This window comes from Vanacampus margaritifer, chromosome 16 (genome assembly GCF_051991255.1).
Source record: "Vanacampus margaritifer isolate UIUO_Vmar chromosome 16, RoL_Vmar_1.0, whole genome shotgun sequence".
NCBI classification, from domain to species: domain Eukaryota; kingdom Metazoa; phylum Chordata; class Actinopteri; order Syngnathiformes; family Syngnathidae; genus Vanacampus; species Vanacampus margaritifer.
The window spans coordinates 13868834-13892340 of record NC_135447.1 but is presented as its reverse complement, the minus strand read 5'-3'; the positions used below and the strand labels follow the sequence as shown (position 1 = coordinate 13892340).

Here is a 23507-nt window from a genome sequence, read left to right as displayed (position 1 = left end):
GGTGGCAACAGGACATTTTATTTATTATTTCATTTTTTTAAATTAAACCATTATTCTATATATATATTATTATTTTATAAACGTTATTTTTATTTTTTATAATGGCATTCACTTGGTTAGAGGCAAAGGAACCGCTCCTCCCTTTCTGTTATCTACTACGTCACGCCCAGTTTGAAATTGAACCCCAGCACGTTGTGTGCGACTGGTGGGCGTTAGTTTGGCACAAAGTGTAGCCAATTTTACTCAGCCAGAAGGAGGGACAGGCGTACAGTTGTTTTTTACAGGTAAAACTTTTCAAAGCGGGTTCCGTTTGTCTTTTTTTCCGTGGAGAATGGTTCTCCCACCCGGAAGCCGCGACGGACATCGACCATTTGTTATGTATGGTTCTTCGTTTGGGCACCACTTCATTGTCGACGTCGACGACCAAAGTGGTAAGAAAAACACGAGAACAACATAGAGCGTGGTAGCGTGTTTTTCGGCTTTTGGCGTGTTTATTTTGTGTTTTCAACGTTTTCAATGAAGCAATAGCCGTCGACAACATGTATAGACTGTTTGTTTTAGCTTAGCTTGTGTGCTAAATGCCAAAACTAGCTTCTGGCCAACTACAACCGTACATTTCCTATTTTTCCCCACACAATGTATACAAGCAGATTATGTGGTCGCTTGCATCTTATATCGTCACGGGAATTACAATATAGGGGCAATCTTCCAGTTTCGATTCACCCAAAATCGAGAGACGCTAGGTCTTTTATCTTCTCTGGCCTCCGTTTCTGAATAGATTCCATTCAACTTTTTTTGTATTCACCAAGGTTATTTTAGTTAACTAAAACTAACGTTTTTCGTTAGTAAAAAAAAAAAAAAAAAAAAGAAATTGAAAAAACAATTTCGTTAACGAAATAAAATAAAAACGAAAATGCTTTTTAAAAACGAAAACTACTTGAAACTACATTTTATGTTTACAAAACTAACTACATTTATAGTAAGAATGTCCTTCGTTTTAGTCTTTGGTAATGAATTTAATGTATGAGCCTTTGGGGATGATTTATTTTTATATTAACCGGATAAGGACATTTGAAAGTGTTTCACACAAAAATGACGTCATCTAGCAGCAGCCAATAGAAAAGCACCTTCAGATGACGTCCCATGGTGCTTTTTAAATACTGTACTGCGCACAAGTAATACACGCTTTGAAAAAAACTAATGCTGAATCTAACTAAAATTAAGCATTTATGAAATTACTAAAACGAATAAAAACTCACAGAAGCACCCTGAAAACTAATTAAAACTAACTACATTTAAAAAATAAAACTTAAAACGAAATAAAAACTAACTAAAATGAAAAATTCCAAAACTTTAATAACCCTGGTTGTCACACGTTACAATTACAAGAAGAAGTGCATGAACAGTAATAAATAAATAGACAGTTCAAAAACTACTCTGCATTTCAGAAAGATTAAATGTAATGAATATACTGTACTGAAAGTTAACACAGTGCTTATTTTTGCCGTGACCGGCAACTGTTATTTTGCTGCACATTTTGTTCCCCTTTGATTCTGTATACAGCGTAACGCTTTGATTGTTCAATTGCCCTGTTTTTCTTGTTTTTTGTTTCCCCATGCAAAATGAGTTTAACTTGCCACATATTCTCGATACAGATACAGATTCGGATATGGAGACGATGTGTGAGACTGAGACTGATTGCAAGCACTTGGGCTGCAACAATGATGGCGAAGAGGATGGCATCTTTTCAACGTTTGAAACAGTGCGTTGGCTGGCATCAGTTGAACATATTTGTTTGTCGCGTCATGCCTTTTATTGTTTCTTCAATTCTTTTAAGTCTCAGGCGAGGCATCCTGGTCATCCTCCCGGTCATCCTCCCGTCTCCTTCACTAAAGGTAAATCTGGAGAAGAAAAATTACCACAGCTTTGGATTCTGAAAGTAGATTTTTTTTTGCTGAACACAGAATCTTCCTTATATTTGTATGATTACAGGATTTGTGTCAGAAAAGCTTAAACATTGAGTTTAAAAAAGGTTGCAATTGTAAAATGTGTCACCTTTATGAATTAGTGCAGTAAACATTGATTTGCTGTGTTTATGGGCAGACCCTGTGGCGTTCTCAGCCGCCATCTACTGTACTAGTGACATACTTGAAAGTCGCTCACACCACCAAAGCAAAACATCAATCGGGACTCACTGTACCCTTGCGTGTATTACGTGTGTCTGCTTACTAGTCTACGTGTCTGATACCTGGAACACCATCTCAGTGGATGTCAAAAAAGAAGCGGGGCATTTGATGAGACTCTACACCTATTGGATGCCCCTCCTGCTGAACATTGATGCCATGAACGAAACCTACCACTGGGCTATGCGAGTTGGTCTGCTCAATACACAGTAAGTCAGTTTATGTCAAACTTTCTTCATGGGAACCCCTTGACGTGAGCATCTGTGTCGTCTTTGTGGGGATGACCCACATTAAATGTGTAACACCAGAATCACAAACAGCTATAACAAAAAAAGAACATAACACATAAGTACACAGTCCTGATTTTTTTGTTTTGTGTTTGTCTCTCGTGAAGTGACCCTAACATTGTGAATCTGAAGATGCTGTCCAAGATCGAAACCCTGCAGGCAATTCTCAGAGCTCTGGAGGTCGGATCTGTAAGTCCAATCATCTGATGCTTGAAATGGTGGCCTAAACTCCCCTAGATGCATCAACTAACTACTAAGGCTTGTCAACTTGAATAAATAAAAGTCAAATGTTCTACCTGTTATTAATATCTTTGGTGTAACCTTTAAGGGCCTTTTTTTTTGTTATTGGACCATTATTCAGTTATTGGAATTTTTATTTTGCCACATATCAGAATTGGCATGGGCCTGAAAAAAATCCATATCAGTCGGGCCTCAGTTATAACCCTTTCTCTGATGTCAAGTTCACATTCCGGAACTCTGGACTGATTGTGTTGCACTGTTCAGATAGCGGGCAAAGGTTGTCTCCTTGGCCCTCACAAAAGATAAGAATCCCACATCAAGTGGTTTCAAGCTGGGATTTTTGTCCTCCTGTCTTGTCTTTCAGATGGCCAAAGAACACTCTTCTCACATCATCTTACTTTCTACGAGTTTCCGTGAGGCAAGTCTGATGTGAATGTACTACTAGATAATACTGCGGACCCTGCGGACTAGATGGAATTCAAACTAATTGGTTCACCATTCTATTTCTGAGGGCTTCGCTGTTGCATCAAGCATCTCTGAACGTGATTGTGTGTGTTTTTGCTTGTGTGTGGACTTAGAATTCACCAGGGGCGCTAGAGGACGCTTTGCAGTTACTGGAGCAAGCGGGAGAGCCTGATATCCGCCCTCGTATCAAGGAGCTGGGCCACAAGCGCACTCGCTACGCAGCTTTGTCCTTCATCTTTAGAGAGTGTAAGCCGGCTTTGCTAAATGCTCTGCTATCCGGCCGTCTGCCTGCCAAAATTTCTGTCCCTCTATATTGATATCGTTTTTTCAATGTACCGGTTTCACACCGAAACGGCCTTGCTGGGGGCGCAGAGCTGTCGCTCTTCATTGACACTTTTTCTGTGGTTCTAAAACGCAGGCCGACGGGGGCCGTGACGTCACTGTCATCTCACTGGCCGGCAGAGCTAGGTGTTTGTTAATGCAGCAAGTAACTGCACTGCATGCTCACATTTGCTGATTTTTGCCTGCTGCCGGCAAGTCAAAATAATGGAGGAGCAGTCATCCTGGCTCCTGCAATCCTGCATTCAATGCTGTTGATGCCGCATTTCCAGTAGTATAGCATAACTGCTTATCGAAGTCTTGGCGGAGGCCTCTCTGAATGACACAACGGCGGCCTCCCAACTTGTCTCTATTGCACTAACTTTGTCTCTTTTCAGACTTGCGTTACATCTCTCACATGGGTATGAACGTGGGCAGGATGATGGAGGGGATGAAATCAAAGCCCAGTCAGGGCGTCTTAGTGGTAAAAGCACCTTAATTTGATTCATTAGTAGTCTGCTCTTCAGTTTCACTGTTTTCTCAACATTTATAGTGTTCAATTAAAATCTGTTTATTTTTAAATGCTTGCTCACTGGATGTTTTATGTGTTTCTCATCCAGACCAGTAACTACCACAAGAAGTTAGGGAATGAGCTATTTCAGGAGGAGAAGTACGAAAAAGCAGAGTATGAATATTCCAGAGCCATCAAAATTAAGTATGTTTCTCCCCCACCCACACAAGGCTGCCTAACTACTGTATAAATAAATACAATACGACAATTAATTTCTTCCTCTCCTCCACCTGCCTTTCCCAGCCCTGAAAACCACATTGCGTTTAGCAACCGGGCGCTTTGTCATACCCGCTGTCAGAAATACCTGTAAGTACAAGTGGCAATCATTTTTTTCTCTAAAGACTGGGTTGGAAGTGCAGACGTTTTATTTTTTACTTTTTTGGGGGGGTCTCTCTCAAACGCAGATCGCAGATGTTGACAACTTGACGCCTACTATCTGCAAATGGTCCACAAATTATTTAAACGTACCACATGGAGACACAGACTATGCTCTTATTTTGGTTTTTAAAAACTCGAATAAAACTCCTGGGTTAATACTTGCTTATATAAACGCAATCTGAATACCTCGATTGAACGGCACATTGTTTTCGCTGTGCGCATGCTCGCTATTTTCTTCTTCGTCTTTTTTTCTTCTCTTATTTGATTCGCAAGAAATCTGTGTAGTAACTACTTGTTTGTGCAGCTCTATCCCACTCGCTAAAGCAGCCTCCCTTGAATACATTGATCTCAATGCTGCGTTTTCACGTTATTTTGTGTCTATGGCGAAAACGCCACAGTTTGTGCCTATATACACATACAGTAAATACAAGTATATAAGTCCATGCTTCTGGCTTATAACCCACCGGAAATACTCAAGCCGGTGTCAACAAACATGACACTCACAACAAAGAACCACAGTTCTGGAGCAAGGAGGAAACGTACTACTTCATTTAGCGTGGTGAGTGACATAAATATGATGTATTTTAAGTTAAAAGCGGAAATGCGGTTATTACTTTGTCCGCGCATCCTGGTCTGAACGGGATATTCCAATCCAGCACATGTAACCATGTAAATGAGAGTAACTCTGTCCACCGCGCATGTAAACATATGTTACCTTGATTGTTTCCTAAACCGGAATTCTGACCGTAACCCGAATATTGACTGTATGTAATTTGTAAATGTAGTCATAGCCAAATGGAACATAGTTAACCCTCACTAGTTGCAGGGGGTTGCCCAATAAAATGCTTTTGCGTGGATAGGGGAGGAGAATTGATTTATTTAACAAAAACTGAATTTTTCCCCAAAACAGGCTAAATTAACCATTCAATAAATGTTTTCCATGGAAAACGGATACGGGCAAAAAAGTCAGATAAAAGGCCAAAAATATTGGGGTGGAAATGCAAATCTGCATGTGCCAAACCGTAAGTACGCAGGTGTTGTTAGTAGGAAGTGAGAACTTTTGAGTGTTCCCCCCTGAAGTATTACAATTTTTTTAAAGGCCTCTTTATACTCTCATGTGTGCGCAGGTGACACTGACCACATTGCATCATGGCTAGGGGGAACCCAATTGAACAACCTTGATTTAGTGGCCACACATACCATGTGTATCACCATCAATTTTGTAATACAGTACAATTAAACAAAGGTCAATTTCTTCTAGTGGTCAGTGTGTGGTCTCCATTGGTGTCGCTTTGTTTCTTGGCTGCTGTTTACGCACATATGAAGAAGCCTTACTTAACCTGACTGACTGCACAATATTAAAGGCCGCTAACCTCGTGAGGATGAGTGGTTCCGATGTTGGATGGACTTTTTGTTAACAATTGTTTATTGTCTTTTTTTCTTTCTTTCTTTTTTTTAATACATATACATATTTAGAGAAGCTGCTGTGGATGCAAAACGGGCCACTCTGATAGAACCGCACTGGACCAAGGTACTTTTGTTATCCACTAGTTGTGAAATGTGTTTCATGTATGGGTTTATGCAACAGTTGTTTTCATATCCTAGTCCTACAGTAAATCTAAACGATACCAGACATACTCTGCAGGTTTTTAAATCATGTCTTTTTTTTTTGTTTTAATGTTTTTATAATGCTTTTTAGTTGTTGGCCTCACTTTAGTGTTAACTTTTGCTGTCTTTTAAATGTGCTGTATAAGTAAAGTGGTGTGGTATGGTATATCATATTGTAAGCATTTTTTTTGTAGTTGTTTTTTGCTACTAACAAGCTTCACGGTTTAATTTCCAGGGCCACTACCGCTACTGTGAGGCTTTGTTCCTCTTGGGTGAGGTCGACTGGGCCTTTAGTGCCAACGTTTCGGCGCAGAGTCTCTGCAAGCACGACCGCGAGGGACTCAAAGACCTGGAGCAGCAGTTTCAGAAGTTTACGAGCGACGTCCGAAAATGCAGGGCCAACGGCAACAAAGGTGCACTTGACCTACAGGGTGAATTGCGAGCACTGCTTCCCAAACTCATACTTTATCTTGACTTTTCAGCGGAACCCTCAAAGAAAAAACTGAGTGCAGCGAAAACACAGGAGAAAACGCAACATTCCACGTAAGCGCAGTATAGATCTTTTTATTTTATTTTATTTTTTATATAACCTGTGCAAAGTTATCAAAGCAGGTGACAATGGAGAGTGTCTTAAACCAACCCTTATCCCCTCCCAGTAAACCAGAGGCTACTAATAAGTCGACTGTTGTTGAGACACAGCAGTGGTCAGGAAAAGGAGACTGCAATGGCAGTAATAAAAATAATAAGCGCAAAGGAGCGTGCAAGGTATGTAAACCACATGATGCACAAGAGATCTGATCAAGACACACCCATTCAATGCGCTAGTGTTGTAGTTTCAAGTGAAACTTACCAGTAAAATGTTCCTGTTCTTCCAGGCGGCCGGAGGGACAATGAACAAGCAGAACCAAACAGGTATGTTTCAGTTTAAATTTAGATAGAATTCAGACTAATTAGTTGCCTAACTTATTTTGTCTGTGTCTAGGGTTGGGGAAATATGGTCTTAAATAAAATCTGATTTAAATACACCAATAAATAAATAAACTGATTTCAAGTTATAATAATTTTTCCTTCATTGCTTATCGATAAACCAAATGGCTGACATCTTTCAAAGCATATTTTGCTCTTATTTTTTCCCTTGTATATTTTTCTCCTGACTGTTGAACTTGCATCAACTTCCACAGAAACAATAGAATGGCTATTCATTTACTTAAACATAAAATGTGTATTTAAACACGATTCCTAATATAACATTTATGAGCCCATTTGTTGAATGATTTAACACCATCAAATGAGTCATTAAACTGTAATATGACTCTGTCTGCACTAGCATATGTCTGTTGTCGCACCTCCAGATCTTTGACGAAAATGAGGTCAGAGAAGTCACTGAACAATGCGACTATATGACTAAGTTGTCAACACTGACTACGCCCAGCGCTATTTGTAGCATCTTCTTGACTGGGTTTCATTAGCTAGTTGTATAATTCCTGTAATACTTATTTTGTTTTTCATTCTATTCAAGTTGAGATAAGTCGCGATATTGCCCACCTCTGATGGACTAATGTTGTCTCTGCAGCAGTTAATGACAAGACGGCTTCCACTAAAGACCCGTCTAAGGTGTCTACAGCAGTTGATAACAAGACAGCCGTCTCAAAAGAGCCGCCCAAAACACCAAAGAAGAAATCCACGGCCAGTAAGGATCAACCCGAACAGCCGGTAAGAATGTTTGTCGTCCTCTAAAGTGACTTGGAATCAAGTTTTTACAGGTCAGTTAATTACTCCCCGCTATATTGCGGTCATTTATTTTATGCTTGACATGTTTTGTGTGTTCACTTTAATTTTAGTCTATTAAACGTAAAATATTGCTTCAGTTACCGTTTATTAAAAACACTTTTTTTATGGCGTTTTGTTTTCAAAAATGTTTTAGTTCCAGTCTATTTTTTTCATTTGTGTTAATTGTAATACTTTTCACACTTTAGCACCACATTGGCAAAATGTACAGAGACTCGTTGAGTCATATGATAGGGAACGGTCATGCTGCCCTGAAGAGCCAGTACTATTACAACGCCGACAATTCCTTCAGAGATGCGCTGGGTATGCTGGGCTCTTTAACAAAGGATGAACGCAAGGCACGAATCCACCGCTACAGACATTTATTATTTTATTGTATTTTATTTTATTTACTTTTTATTTTTATTATTTTTTTAGGAAATTGGATTCTCTGCACTGGATATGCAGCTGTTGCTTTACGGCTATGTGTCCAGCCTGGTGGAAATTGGCAAGCCTCAGGTAACTTACCAGCACACTTTTATTAAAATATTTCACAATTGCATCCCTAGATTATAGTTGTAGAGTTCTTTTGCCAAAGCATGTCTTCTCTATGTTGCCTCAATATGTATCCCCCCCCCTTTTTTTTTTCAACAGGAGCTCGCAGAAGCACGAAAACTCCTGGAGGAGATCAAATCATATGAGGAGAGAGTTTTCCAGTGTTTGGTTTACTACGCCTATGGAAGAATTTACCTCAAAGAGAATAAGTACAGTCGCTGTTGGTGGAACAGATTTACATTATTTTTGAGTATTTAAACTAAAGTTGATTCTCTTGTCAGTTTTGCAGTCGCGTTAGAACATTTTCAAGATTCCATGCAGATGGTGAAGAACCAGATAACACCGGGTAAACTCACCTGGCCACTAACGAAAGAAATAGTGAAAGAGACTGAGATGGACCATTTTAAAGTAAGGTTACACTGAAGGCTCAGTCTGCAAGCATTTTGGATGGATTCTGTCACTTCAACGTTGTATGTTGTCGCTTTAGAAACTTCTGGAGGATTCCATATATACATGCAAATTCCCTCCTCTGCCCAATGGCATCTGTCGATATGTGGACTGCCTCGGCCCTTCCAAGAATATATACATCACTGACCCAGACTTTAAAGTAAGTTTAAAAATGAAAAAACATTGTTTGGGAGTGTAAACAAGTGCTGATACTTCACCCACAGGGCTATATTGAGTTCAAGTGTAGTCAAAAGTGCCTCATTGAATACCACAATCCCTGCTGGAAAGCATTCAAGCCGTCGTCCTTTGAGAAGCCCGAGAAGGTAACATCCCATAACGACACGCTGCGCTTCCTTTGCCTCCTGAGGACATTTTGCCTCAACACAACCTTTTCTTTTTTTCATCTTCTTTTTTTTTTTTTTTGGTCCCGCGTGGTATGTAGCCATGTCTGACGCCCGACTGTTCCGGCATAATCGATTCTGTTAAAATTATTGACGCAGTGGGCCTGATAAAAAATGTGTTGGTCACCAACCGGAGGGCTGAGAGTCCAAGGAAACCGAAAGTGAACCAGAAGCCTCCATGGTAAGAATTCAATTGTCATTAAATTCCTTGTGATGTTTAATGAAAATTTAAAGAAAAACTTTTATTTTCAAACCAGTGTGAAGAAATTAAAGGAGAAGAACCATTTTAAAAAAGAGAATAATATTCAGAAGACCTTGGAAAATAAGGCCACCGTCAGTGATGAAATTCCACGAGCCAAAGCTAACGATGCAGCGCAAACTCAACAGAACGGTATGATAACACATCCTACATTCAGTTCAAAGCTTGCGTTTTTTTTGTTAGTGCACTACTGTGTACTATCAACCCCTATTTATTGCGTGATGTTACCAACAGCCAATCAGAGCCCAAGAGAATGAAAATACCAAGAGTACTTAAATGTTCAATCATTTTATAAATGCAGTAACATTTTACTGCATTTTAGTCAATGTTTGCATGTTTTCAACACAGTTCAGTAGAGTGATACTTTTGCTTTACAAGTGCTCCAACTTAGAAATGTTTGTGTTTCGGCTTAATCACACCTCATAAAACCAGTTTGTTTGTTTATTAAAAAAAAAATCTATATAGTACCATTTTTAAAGACTGGTTTCAGGGGCACTGGAATGGATCAGAATTTTTAAAATTAATTTTAAGGGGCAACATTTAAGATATAAGCTTTGGTTACAAAATGAACTAAAGTTATAAGTCAAGGCAGCACTGTATAAATGTAAAAAGCTGTGAAACCCCAATAAAATAAAAATAAAACAATTGCAATGTAATGTGGATTTAGATACGTTCAACCCCAAAAAGCCACAAGATGGCGGATGTCGTCACTTTTGCTTCCCGTTTCCAGCATGGTTGCTGTATCAAGATCGAGTCCTCGTGCAGGTCAGTCAGATGATGCAGCTGCTCCGCCAGGAAAAGGCTCTCGCTGTGTCGGCTGTGAGCGCCTGCCTGAAGCCCTGGCTAGAGCTGGACTCGGCGCGGGGCAACCAGCTCGCCGGCAAGCTGCTCAACTGGGAGCAGGAGCGCGTGGAGACGCTGGATCAGGCCGTGGAGCTACTTCTCGAAAGGAAGAATCGCATTTGGGCGCGCGTCTTCATCCAGCTACTGTCAAATACTTTGGATATTAACGTGGAGCTTAGCCACTGGGCAGGACGACTCAATGATGCAGGTGAGTACTCGGTTGACATCTTTTTAATAAGGTGTTCTAAAAATGACCGTTGATCATGTAAGCATCTATAATTATGTTGAAAATATGATTCAAAGGCTATTTTTGAAAAATACATTTTCTCTATTTTGTATTCTTAAATTGGATCTGATTGGTCTTAAAATTGACTTCCTTTCTGTGTTTTGAAGATCTGACGGCCGCTAAGTCCTTCGTTGAACGCAATGCAGACCACCTGGATGAATTGGATCTAACACCGCTGTTGACCTTTGCCCCTTTGAAAGAGATCATTTCTAAGAACTCTCCCCCTGGCTCCGACTTTATTTCAAGCCACTTGACTAAATATGTCAAACAGGCCCCGTCGCACGAAATGAGACTTTTTATCTGGACTCTAGAGGAGCATAGGGACATTTACGTCTCGTTTAATATTTTACTGGATGAGTATTTTGTTAGTATGATTGGTACGTATTTACACCTCATATTTATATTCTTGTCCTGACATCATCATGCGACCGTCAACTCCTTTTTTTCCCTCTCTCTCCAGATGGTCATTGTTCTGTTCTAAAGAAGTCTGATCATCAAAATGTAAGCAACACAAGAGTCAGTACATTTAGTCACCAGTCACAACATTGCTAATGACAATATATTTTGGCTATGTAAAGTAACACTTTTGACAATATCTCTTTCAGAGTTTTCCTGCGAGTGATAAGCGTCGAGGACGAAAAAAGAAACCTAAAGAGGCAAGGGTTAGTAATTTTAGTCAGAAGTGTGGTTGGGAGGAATTTTCCAACTACTCCGGCATACGGATCATTATTGCAGAGTAACGATATTGGCAGGATGATTATCTTTTTAACAGGAATGAGTCCAATGTGTAATTTGTTGCTCTGAATTGATTTTCTCAGATTCCTCTAGCTCTGTCCGAGTTAGAATATGAAGCAGCGGACAAGTGGGACCAAGAAGATCCAATGTAAGTTGCATTGCCATAGTAGTAGTGTCTCATTGGGATGTCAAAATCTGTTTCCTAACAACACCCATCATTTTTGCCTCCAGATATTTCTTTGACCCCAATGAGCCCTTTCTTATTCCCAGCCACCTTCAAGAACAGGTAGCTGAGTTTGAGGAACAGTATAACACCACAGGACACATGAAGAGTTTAAAAAAGATTTTTGACAACAATCCAGATCCCACTGTGGAAAATTTGTATGAGTGAGTACAAGCCTCTGAACACAAAATGATAATGTTTAGGATGTTTTTTTGACAATATCAAGATATAGTGGGCGGAGAAACTTGTAGAAATGGCCAGTTGCTATATACTCTAACTCAGGGGTGGGCAAACCTGGTCCTCGAGGGCCGGAGTCCTGCAGGTTTTGGATGTTTCCCTTCTCAGTGTTTCCCACAGATTTGAAATCTACTTGGGTGGGTGGACTCCGGCGATGGGGATGGTAGGTGTGTCTCAGTCCCGTTACGTCTCCTCTAGCCTCACGATCCAGAAGTGAGTGACGGCTAATGTTACATGCGGTATATCCTGTCGCGACATGTTTTTTTTTCTTTTTCTTTTAAAATATGTTTAATACATTTTCTTGAAAACTTCTTCTTGGGTGGTGCCCAATTTACTTGGGTGGCCCGCCCAAGTATTAACATGGTGTGGGAAACACTGCTTCTCCAACATAGCTGCTATTGACCATTTGCACCGACGTCACGTGATCACGTGACTGCCCTATGACGCACTGCGGAAGGAAATGATTGTTGAATGAAAGTGGACATGACCCAGAGCGACTTAGGGACTTAGCGACTGTTATTTTACGAATTAAAAGTTATTATTGCCCATAGAGCCATGGAAGCTATTACTTCAACCGAAGTTAGCCTGTCAGTCGAAGTTGCACATTTAGTCGGGACTCATAAAGTGCAATATTTACAGTTTGAAAACAGCCCTTACCTTCTGTTGCCTGCTGTTTTTACCAAGTTAATCAAAACGCCGACCTTGCTGGAATTCACAGCCCACGACTTATATCATTATGTAGTCAATGCAGTCTCTCCTCCTTACACCGGGGGCTGATTCAAAAGCTTGTCGCTGGCTGAGTCTGTGGGACAAGATGCTACGCTCTTACTGGGGGACAATATACCTCGTAATGCTAAGGTAAAACTTGTTTATCATGCTAACTGACTTATTTTTACACAGTCCGTTCTATATTGAAACGCTGTGATGATGTTATGGTACTATGTTTACTAGCATGGAACAAATGACTCGTAGTGGCAAACTATGCAGTAATTTAATGAATATGACTCCGGCTCCAGAGTGGAAAAACTCCAAGCACGAAGACGAAAGCCCTCATTATTAAACAGTCAAATGCACATAATAGTTTTGAAGAAGGTACATTTTAAAACTAAGCTGTGTTCGTGCAGTTGGAGTGGACCCTAACTATCTGGCTCATTAATGTGATTTGAAACACGCAATTCGACACCCCTGTTACAATCTTTGTTAGAGTGTACGTTTACTAGTAAAATATATGAACATTTATCTACTAATTACAACAATTTACTAACCTCGCAAAAAATGATTGCTGCAAATCCGTGAATGTGGGCTGCCATTCCTTTCTGTTGATTGCTGCTATCAATCGACGTCTTTTGTCTTCATTAGTAGGTATGCAATAAAAAGCAACATTTGGTTTACTCCTTTGTCTGTCTGTACAACCGACCACACAGCAAGATATGACCATTTTATAAAATAATCGATTAGATGAATGAGTGTACGAGATTCAATGGTTACAATACAGGCAAGTGGCTCTTTTGCCGTCTAGCGTCCCGGAGGGGGCGTTCCCATTAGGGCGGTAACGTCACGTGCAAAAGGTCAATATGATCAGCTCATCAGCAAGCTCTGCATAAGCTTGATCACGATCCTGTTGATTAGAACCAGCTTGTGTTGGAAGAGGGAAACCTCCAAAACCTGCAGGACTCTGGCCTTCGAGGACCGAGTTTGCCCACCCCTGCTCTAACTGAAGGGAATGCATTTAAAAACTGCACATAAAGCATACGTAGCCTTGGCATAGGATTTAACATCCCGCAATGAGGAAATTCAGTTTATGAAATAATGTGTAAATAGCTATTTCAACCATGCCTCCATCAAAGGATACATTATGTATTTTCTCTCTCTATAATTCATCATGAAATTTCAGACCAAAGTCCAATTTCCCAAACTTTTTTTTTTGTCAGTGTTCCTAGCAATTGTATTTGCTTGCATAATATTCATTTTTCAAATTTTCAGTAAAAATAATTTTTTCAATACTTAACCGCAAATATGTGGGGGTTCCTTCCCCATTAAGGCAATTAAAACCCAACTAATATGTCCCTGTCTCTCCTATTTTCCCTTGTAGCCACTTTGCACAGATTCTGGAGGAACACGGCCCCCTTCTCGCCAATGACCCCCTGCTGCAGGGTGAGATGGAAAACTTCCTGCCCGTGGCTCACGCCAAGATTGCAAACGCAGGCGGCATTGAGCGCTTCCTGCTGGAATCCCTCCGCTTCATAAACCTAGGCGGCCGAGTGGGCCTGGCCAAGCATGCCGTCGCCCTGCAGCAGGCCACCAACTTGGACCATCTGCAGCCCCCCATATTTTCATCCAGCCGGACTGCCAGTCCCAATCGTCGTAATGCTGAGCCATATATAACTTTCAGTGTGGATGAACTCCTCCCACCTATAGGCAAAGGCCCTGTCAACCAGTCGGGCCACGTCAAGCTTTTGCCCAATGACTTCAGATCCCTGGAGGTGGATGAGTCGTGGGAAACGTTTTCTTATACAAGCGATTTAAGTGTAACGCCACCTGAAGTTATTTTGAAGAAACATGCAGAAGTACAGGTAAGATGCCAGCATTTCAGTGCTGGACGAAAACTCGAACTCAATTGAATATGGAAGCACATTAACGAACAATGTGCTTTGTTTTACATCTTCCCTCAGACATATCAAGCAGTCAAGGACTGCATTGCGGTGAACACTGAACCTTTGCAGCCTCACGAGAACAACCAGGTCAGTTCTTGTATATGACCTATTGTCCAGATGTACTATTCATTTTGTCAACAAACAATCGATCTGCAGGGTGATATCAACAAAACGGTCAAGCGTTTTAAAGAAATGGAGGCGCTGATGAGCAGGACGGCTGATGACGGCGAGATGGCGGATCAGAAGCACAAAGAGACCTTGGCGTCCTTGGAGAAAGACATCCAGGAGATCAGTACCAACATAAAAGTGAGCTCTACAACCGAATGTGCAAGCAGCAGATCTGGCTTGTCTTAATTCACGTCCCCAACTCCCACACACATCGTGTCAAGGTTACGGACAAAGAGTTGAGCCTGTTCCAGCAGAAGCTTGAGGAGGAGGTCAAGAAGGATCAGAAGGAGAAGAAAGCTAACCAGGAGGAACTAAAGGCCCTCAAAATTGAAACAGAAAAGTTAGTGGAGCAACGAGGGAGGTATGTATGGAAATTCACACAAAGCAATCTAAAATGTGGCCTTCACCTAAACGATGCTCTTAATTGATCACTTAGTCTCACCAAACAAATTAAAGCAAACAAGGCCAGCTATGACAAGAAGTTTAATAGGTTCTTGGAGCTAAGGTACGTCTCGCACAATATGCTGATGATACCACTTAAATGGGATGCTAATAAGATTTTTTTTTAATTCAATCTTAAAGCAATCAGTCAGCAGCAGAGAAGATGAGTCAGGAGGATGAGATCATGCGTTACAAAAACTCCATCGCCGCGACGATCAGGAGATCCCGCAGCGCCCAAGTAAGCAGTTAAAACTATTTTGTTTTAGAGGCTTGTTGTTGATGCATGTTCCTCTGTAATTGTTTTGAAAAAGTCCAAACATTTTGAATCGAGGATCAAAAAAACAAAACAATTAATCCCGACTTTGCTCCACTAGTTGTCCATGTTGGAGAGCAGTCGGGATCAGCGTCTGTACGGCCTCCACGCTCAACTGGCCGACGCCAAGACTCTGCTGGCTAAACTGAATGACTCTGTACAACGGTAAGGAGTGGAGGAAAGCCTTTATATATGACAGCACCTTTTCCACTTGGAATTAACTTGAAGTGGATATCAACACTTGACTGGCAGATTTCCCACCCTGGAAAGAATGAGACAAAATGTGAGAGCCAAGATCCAAGATCTGGAGCAGAACATTGCTGCTGCTGAGGTACACAAATGGACTGAACCTTTGGAAATAGTACCAGTATCCCTTAAAAAAAAAAAAAGTTTAAGTCCCATGATGCTGTTCTGTACAAACAGCTCTGAAAGTCTTAATTGCATTCCCTAGATGCAGTACAAGGAGCAGGTGGAGCAAGTCAAAAGTGGTCGAAGTGCAAGAGACGTGCTCAGTAGTTACCAGACTGATCTTCAAGTTTATGTGGTAAGACATTGAGCATTGCTGGCTAGCTCTGAAACGGTCTTGACTCCGCTGTCTTTCGTGAAAACGTTGCAGCTGTCTTCCGATCTGGCCGCATTGAGCGTCGCTCCAGCGCCCCCGCCGCAGTCGATAGTAGCTGCCGGGCCAGCCACAGAGAACCAGTACACGGCCAGACCCGCACAGGCCAGAAACACTGTATTTGAGAAGGCCATGGAAATCCTGGGAGCCATCTTCCCTGACTACACGAGGTAAAAACAAAATGGACAGCAGATTCAATTGTTATGCTGTTTCAGTAACATTTTGAATGTTTTTCTTATTTATGTTGGTAAAACCACACAGACCAGAAAAACTTGACTATCTTTTGTGATACTCACATTGGTGGATGGAAGGTGCGAATGTTTGGTGGTGGTTGGAGGGGCCGTAGGCTCACACTGGCAGCCACGCTTCCGTTAGCTTGCCCCAGAGCAGCTGTGGCTACTTAAGTAGCTTACCGCCACCATTGTGAATGTGTGATATTATAATTATTAGTATTATTTTGTTCCCCTCCCCCAAGGTCGGACTTAATGAAGTTTTTTAAGGAACTACGGTCATCCAATGGCGGCAGTTTAAGCAGCATGGTCTTGCAGGATGTTGTCTGTGGAGTGAGCCAGCTGATCCTGGAGCATAAGGTAGACCACTTCAAAGTGTCACGACTTGGATTCATTCACACATTCAAAATGGCTGTCCTCTTAGGAGGCGATCGCATCTGGGGCCAAATCCAAGACTGGCGCGGTCGGTGGTGCGGGCGCGGCTACGCCCCCTCTGATTGACCCGCCTTCAGTCTGGCAGTCGGCGAACCAAACATCACTCAGCTCCAATCCGGTAAAACCAAATAATTCACGTGTGAACGACTCAGTTTGTCCGTTAAGGCGACGTATTTAATTTGTTTGTTTTTTTAAGTCAGTACAGTTGTTGTAATTTTTCAGTACAATATGTTTGAATGTTCATTCACTGCTATGGATGTTTATGTTGGTTAGCCAGAATCCAATTGTCAATCAATGGCTTTGTTTTTCATTGAGTTGGCACGGAATAGGTTCTCGCCCAGCTTTGTCTGTGGAATTCTGGTTTGTAAACCACTGTAATTACGAACAGATTACTCAGGCTAAAGCTAGAAGCCAAGTTTTATTTTTTTGCTGATGAAAGAAGAGTCTACTCTGTTTTGGTGCTTATATTGTCACAGAACACACAATTCTGTCAGTCTTAAACTTAGCCAAAATGCTATAAAATGGCTGTGAGTGAATGAATTAATGAACTTAGCTGTAATTTGCTACTGTATTTTAATGTTACCCTTGTGCATGTAATTGCAGCTGAATTTGGAAGACCCCTGTATCATCTGTCAGGAAGAAATGAGTCTACCCGACCACTTGGTTTTGGAGTGCAGACACACCTTCCATAAGGATGTGAGTTGGACTAAGTCACATATTTACAAGTCTAAATTGTAAACCATAAAATCAAGCGAGATGAGTCTTAAGTCGTAGTCTCGCTCAGTCACATATGCTATTGGCCCGTCAGCCATTTTTTCCCCCTAGTGTTAGCATGTAGCCTTATCAATACTATGAACACGTGTTGTGGTGTTTGTATCCAGTGCATCACTTTGTGGCTGAAGGAGAAGAGCACGTGTCCCACCTGCCGGATGGACACCATGTTCAAAGAGTTCCCCTCGCTGCCCGGTAGAAGGCGCCAGGCCCCATGATGTCATCTCTCACCACCATTAAAAAAAAAAAAAAAAACTTTTACTTTTTTATTTAGACTTTTCTAGTCATGACTAATAAAAGTCCTGTTTCAATTTGCTCTTTGACGTTTTTAGTTTTGACTAATAAAAGTCAAGTTTCAATTTGCCTGTCAGTGATTACGCTTCAAACCCACACACAAAACAACATTTTCCCTCATAGGAGTTCCTTCTTTATTGGCATTTTTTATTATGTCATGAAAAAAAAATCTGAAAATAGGGAATTGAGCAATAGTCGAGAAAAAAATAGGACCGACACTTTCAAATTATTTTCCCACCTGGAGCATGACAGCACATCTCCAAACGCATATATACAAATACCGAAAATAGCCTCTCATTTTTAAAGTGCGTCAGTGCTCCTATGAAGGGCCATATGTTAAAATGTCTGTCTACAAAAAGAGGGGGGGTGGAATTCTACAAGTAATCCACAGTAAAGTATGCACCTCGGGCTTTGGGCCACAGTTCCATACGGTTTCAATGTGCTCTTTCAAAATAATCTCTTTATTTTGCTTGTCGGCAAAAACTGCATTTTGTTGTGTACTGAATAATATAATTCCAAGTTAATTAAACACAACACTTTGGATTGCTCAACTGCCTTATTCCTTGACTGGTTGTATATAGGTGACAGTACAACAGTATAAATCGACCCAGACTTAATCCAACTGTTAAGGCACAACATAACGTGATTTGAGTGTTTTTATCAAGTGACCAGACCAAACATCTTCCACCACAGAAAAAGAGAGCAAATCTTTAACGATAAAATGCTCCCACTGCACGTTGCTTAATTTCTGGCTTTTATCGTAAGTGGTACGGTTGGTGTGGTCAGAAGCATTCTCAATACTTGTATAGCTCGACTGTCATACGTCCAGCAAGTGTTGTACAGTTGGAGCTTGATTTAGCGGACTAATTGGTTGAAAATGTCATGTTGGGGCCGATTGTCCCTTACATTGAAGTACTTATTAACACCCAGTACAGTACAAAATCACTGTAAATGAAAAAACAATTGGGTGGTAGATACTACACGGTCGTTTTGCGTGCCTACGGCAATGCTAAGCTTGACATCAATGTTTTCCATTGCTTGCCTTTAATGGGACTGTCGCCACCGTCAACATGGCTGCCACGTAGGCGCGTCCATTAGCCTGCACTAGTCTGTACTGCAAATTGGTGTCATTTTGAGTGGACTGAACACTAGTTTCTGAAATCCGGAGTCCGTTAGTTCAATGTCTATGAAATCCAATTTCCAGTAGAAGCTTGGTCATATTGCTTGTTTCTTTAGAAGTACAGGAACTGCTTGCAGACGGTAAAAACTTTTGTCAACTTTTCACTTCCTCTTCGTGGAACCAAAATTAATCCACAGTGGAAATTTGAGCGAAGCTGGTGCTAATTGAGTTGCCGTCTATCAAATCTTCCGTTCGTGCTCGTGGTTTTACCCCGTCCGTAAAGGTTCAGTGCAGAGCATACTGAACAGTATTTGGTCCCATCCCTAATCTACACGGTCTTAAAGGATTATTAATAAATATTATCAGCAATAGAAGAAGTATGAATAACTGTAAACCTACATGATAGATGTATACACAGTGGTACCTTGACTTTGGAGTTGTTCTCTCAAATCAATTTCCCCCATTTAAATTAATTGAAATGCTCACAATACACAGCACAACAACAACAAAAAACGACCCAGACAGCTTGTATTTTCAAAACAAACGGGTCGGGTTACTTGCAAGTAAAGGTACCACTGTATGTATGACTGTCAATATGCATGATAAGTATGTACACAATATACACAGGTGCAGTGGAGTAATGTCTCCTAAAAGCAGGAGAACGAAAATGAGCAATGTCGGTCACGTGGAGCGAGAGCAGAGCTTGGCCACGGATGAGAAGAACCTGAGCTTGCCGGTTTTGGGCTGTTCCTTGTGGGTTGTAAGTTGGGTTTGGAGGTGCTTGAAGATGGCATCGTCGAAAGACGCCTCGTCTAACGTCACCGCCTCCACAAGTTTACTCGCTGAGCCAAAGTGGGCCAAGAGCTTCTTGACCACGGGCGTGACCACCTCCTCCAGGTTAGCCATCGTCTCGATGTTGTCCATGTGTTGCGGGTTGATCTCCTCCAGGGCCCTGCACGACAGATGCTCCACCACCAGCATCAGAGCGTCCATCTTCAGAGACTGCTTGCACTTCCTCGGCAGGCGCTGGCCGAGTTGCGTGGCCAGCGTGTAAGCCAGCAGGCGAGTCAGCTTCACGTTGAAGGACGCCGTGCGTTCCCATCTGGAAGAAAGGTTGGACGACGGCCCTTGAGCGGCCGAGGGCTGCGAGGTGGCTTGCGTTCGAGGAAGTGACGCCGAAGACTTCTTGGAAGGAGACTTCTTGAAAGGCGACTTCTTGAAAGGCGACTTCAGGGAAGGCGACTTCATGGAAGGCGTCTTCTCACTCGCCTGCCGGCTCGCTGGGGGTTCCTGGTCTTCGTCAGCGTTGAGGGCGGTGACGACCAGCTGGTTAATCTCACTGACGGCACCCGACACTTCGTCGGCGTACGTCTCCTCGCCTTGTGGCTCCATTTCCATCCAGAGGAGCAGCTGCTGCAGGAACCTCCAGGCCGCGTCCTCCGTCATGGCGTACAAGACCTCCGGGGAGAACTTCTGCCCGCCGTCCCAGTTCTTCTTCCCCTTGCGTCCCCATAACACAGAGTCCATGAAAGGTGTGTTGGAGCGGCTGGAGGGCACCTCGTATACTTCGTTCTGACAGGACATAAGGTATTCGTACAGGTGAGAGGAGAGATCTTGGGAAAAGACCCGGAGCTTCTCGTCCGTGTATCGCTTCATTTTGGCCTCGCGGACTTCCGGCTCCATCTGGCTGAGGTCGTCGAACATCTTGACCACCCTGTCCTGGATGGCCTCAAACTCAAATGCGGGCTTCTGCGATGGCCTAACGTGTAAGGTGCTGGACCTGAAAGCGCCCCGTTTGCTGTCTTTGGGGGACTTTGGTTGATCTGGCCTGAGGCACACCAGACACGCGTCTTGGTTTTTAAAGGCGCGTTTGAGTCCTCCCAGCATTCGCGCAAACTGCAGCCGTGCAAACTTGAAGAAGCGGAACCTGCGCAGTTTGGCATGGCCATCCGGGCTGGCTGTCTCCTGTGACTTGAAGAAATTCTTTACTTTGTTGGAGATGAGCTTCAGGTTGAGATTGAAGCGTGTCAGGCGACTTTCCACGCGGTCCCCGGAGCTGCGAGAGGGCACCTGGATGATGCTTCTGGTTATGTCGAGTGCGGCCTTGTGAGCGCTCTGCCTGGCCGCGGGGTCGGTTTGCGACGTCACTTTGTCCATGTCCACCTTGTCGGAATGTTGACTCAGTTTCTCCACGTCCACTGCGGATTCGAGTTTGCTGGGTTTCTCGCCCTTACTGGCGCGGGACCACTTTAAGAGGATTCCGCTCACGGCGTCCGTCATGTCGCCGGCTTTCATGGAGGAGCGGCCGCACAGCACCACGCACGGCGTTCGCGCCCGAGCGAACACGTGCCTCAAATACTCCACAGCTTTCCTGAAGATGGAGGCCAGGTTGCCCACGCTGGACATAGTGCCGCGGATGAAGAGGGTGGGGTCCGTCGGCCACTCGGTGGTCTTCTGAGCCACGGACAAGGCCGACGTCACCCGGTGTTTCACCTCAGACTCCACCAGCGAGGTGAGCTCCACCGCGCCCTCATACTTCTGCGGCGGGAGGTCCAGGGCGGCCGCAAACGTCTCGGTTATGCACTCGCTCAGCTTTGGGCTGCATCGGTCGATGGCGTTTCTCATCTGCGGGAAGTGCAAGTCATTACAAGAAGTATATTATACACCAGCCATACTTATACTCCTTACTTCGTCTAAATAGTAAGAATGAAAAAAATATTTCAGTTAAATTTTTTTATTCCCCCCCCTTAGTTGGCAAAGCTATGGGAGCGCACCAAGCAAACGCTAGCTAGTTAACAAAAAAATAAGAGTGAAAATTAATTTTTAAATGAATTTCAGACTTACCACTTTTGTACTTGTTTTTACCGAAGTATAGGGGTTAAATTTGTACTCATGATTATTACTTCTTTTTTTTTTACACAAGTATATTTTACTTAAATACAAACTGCGTTATTTACAGTAGATAATTTTACTTTTTCATTTATCCATCTTTTGACTTTTTTTTTTTTATAACCAGTTGACGAATAGCGAGTGAGTACTTGTGCTAAATGTAATTGACAGCAGAATTATTTTTTTTTGTACCTAGTACATTTCAGACTTGTAAAATAAAAGAAAACTAGATTTGAATCTGCATTTATACTTTAAGCAGAGTTTTTGTTAAAAATTATTTGTACTTGAGTATGCACAAGCATCTGTTGCTTGATTACTTTTGACAACGCTAATTGACAGTAAAAAAAAATTAAAATAATACTTTTTTTTTTTTTACACGAGTATCCATCTTTTAATACAGGAGTTTAATACATATACTAAGTTATATTTGTATACAAGTGTACTTCCACTTGATACATAGCGTGAGTACTTTGCAAAACTATAATATACCTACGATTTTTGCACAAGTATCTATCGAGTCCCGAGTTGAGAGTACTTTATCCACATGTACTGACCTGAGCCTGAGACGCATTCCCGCGCAGGTGCTCGCTGATGGCGGGCTGCAGCTGCTGCACCACATCGGAGGAGATCCTCTGGATCACGTCGCTGATGGTGTCGGCCAGGACGGCCTTGGTCTCCGAATCGGGGGTACCGGCTACCAGCAGTGCCCACTGGGCCGCGGAGATTAGATTGAAGCGGGACTTGACCAGTTCTAGGATGGCGTCCACCTTGAGTAAACGATCCGGGTCCATCTCGGGGTCGCTTCGGTCGGCAGGAACGTGACGTCAAAAGTTCGGGTCCACTACATTTAGGCTGCGTAGAACCATATAAAATCATGCAAACACTTACTGGTTCTGTCAAATTGCCCCACGGTGAAGTGTCGGCCTTGATCTTTGTACAAAAGGTGACGTCACTGGCGAACACGCGACGTCTGGCTGTGGTCGCCCATGACCAGACTTGACGTCATAGCGTGTAAGACTTTACTTCCCGTGTTGTAGTCCTCTTGTGTTTCCTCAACTACTAACTTGGGAGAAACGTGTCACCTTTCTTATGAGTGTTGCTCTAAATGACAACAAAATAAGTTGCAATGAATTCACTTTTTTTTTTAAGTTGAATAGTTATGAGGATTTACTAGTAGTTGTAAAAAAATAAATGTTGTAATTCTTATAAGAACTATTGCTTCTGCAACTAAGTCTCGCAAGATTATGACATATATGACATGATATTTATATTTTCCCCCCTCAAGGATAACATTGTAATAAATGAAAGTTATGTAACAAGTGCATTTCGAAAATCGAGAAAACATTCTCGATCTTTAGGTACCACGTAGTCTGATACACCTTTTGTTCTTGAAGAAAATCGGACTTATATTCCTGCTGTTTTTTGTTTTTTGAAACAACTTTATTCATACAAAGACGTCAGGCTAATGTTATATCACATTTCTATCAGGCCCAAACCTAAGGTATGGAGTAGTACTTTGTTTTGTATCCCCATAAGCAGGTACGCATTAAAAAAAAAAAAAGTATACAACTTGACGTTATTGCTCAACAGCACAAATCTCGCTAGTAAGACAATGAAATGAAATAATTTTCAAATTATTGACTGATATTTTTTTCTCAGTCTGTTGAGAATTTTCTCAATTTCAAACAGGAATACAGTACTGTACTGTACAGTATTTCATTACATTTTATTTTGAAAATTGACCCGGAAAACTTTCTAAAAGGCAAGTAA

General features: G+C 42.1%; 1 protein-coding gene across 3 annotated transcripts; it reads left to right on the top strand.

The window, feature by feature from the left end:
* The first annotated feature begins 168 nt into the window (after nt 1–168).
* On the top strand, nt 169–17793 carry ttc3 (tetratricopeptide repeat domain 3). 3 transcript variants are annotated; one of them, XM_077546681.1, is made up of 44 exons: nt 169–431; nt 1656–1762; nt 1838–1895; nt 2233–2392; nt 2578–2659; nt 3075–3128; nt 3289–3421; nt 3892–3977; nt 4114–4208; nt 4308–4370; nt 5919–5973; nt 6286–6463; nt 6533–6593; nt 6707–6815; nt 6926–6962; nt 7627–7763; nt 8027–8176; nt 8256–8336; nt 8472–8581; nt 8654–8780; nt 8860–8979; nt 9044–9142; nt 9262–9401; nt 9478–9611; nt 10210–10530; nt 10716–10985; nt 11069–11109; nt 11214–11270; nt 11427–11491; nt 11575–11730; nt 13896–14376; nt 14476–14544; nt 14614–14763; nt 14847–14986; nt 15062–15130; nt 15208–15304; nt 15441–15544; nt 15632–15710; nt 15831–15923; nt 15996–16168; nt 16474–16588; nt 16653–16781; nt 17267–17359; nt 17545–17793. In XM_077546681.1, exons 1-44 carry the CDS (start codon nt 332–334, stop codon nt 17650–17652), a joined length of 5286 nt encoding a protein of 1761 aa, XP_077402807.1. In that variant the 5' UTR covers nt 169–331; the 3' UTR covers nt 17653–17793. The 3 variants fall into 3 exon arrangements, with proteins under 3 accessions (XP_077402807.1, XP_077402808.1, XP_077402806.1); XM_077546682.1 differs by having other exon boundaries at nt 7624–7763; nt 11214–11264; XM_077546680.1 differs by having other exon boundaries at nt 7624–7763.
* The last annotated feature ends 5714 nt before the right edge of the window (nt 17794–23507 follow it).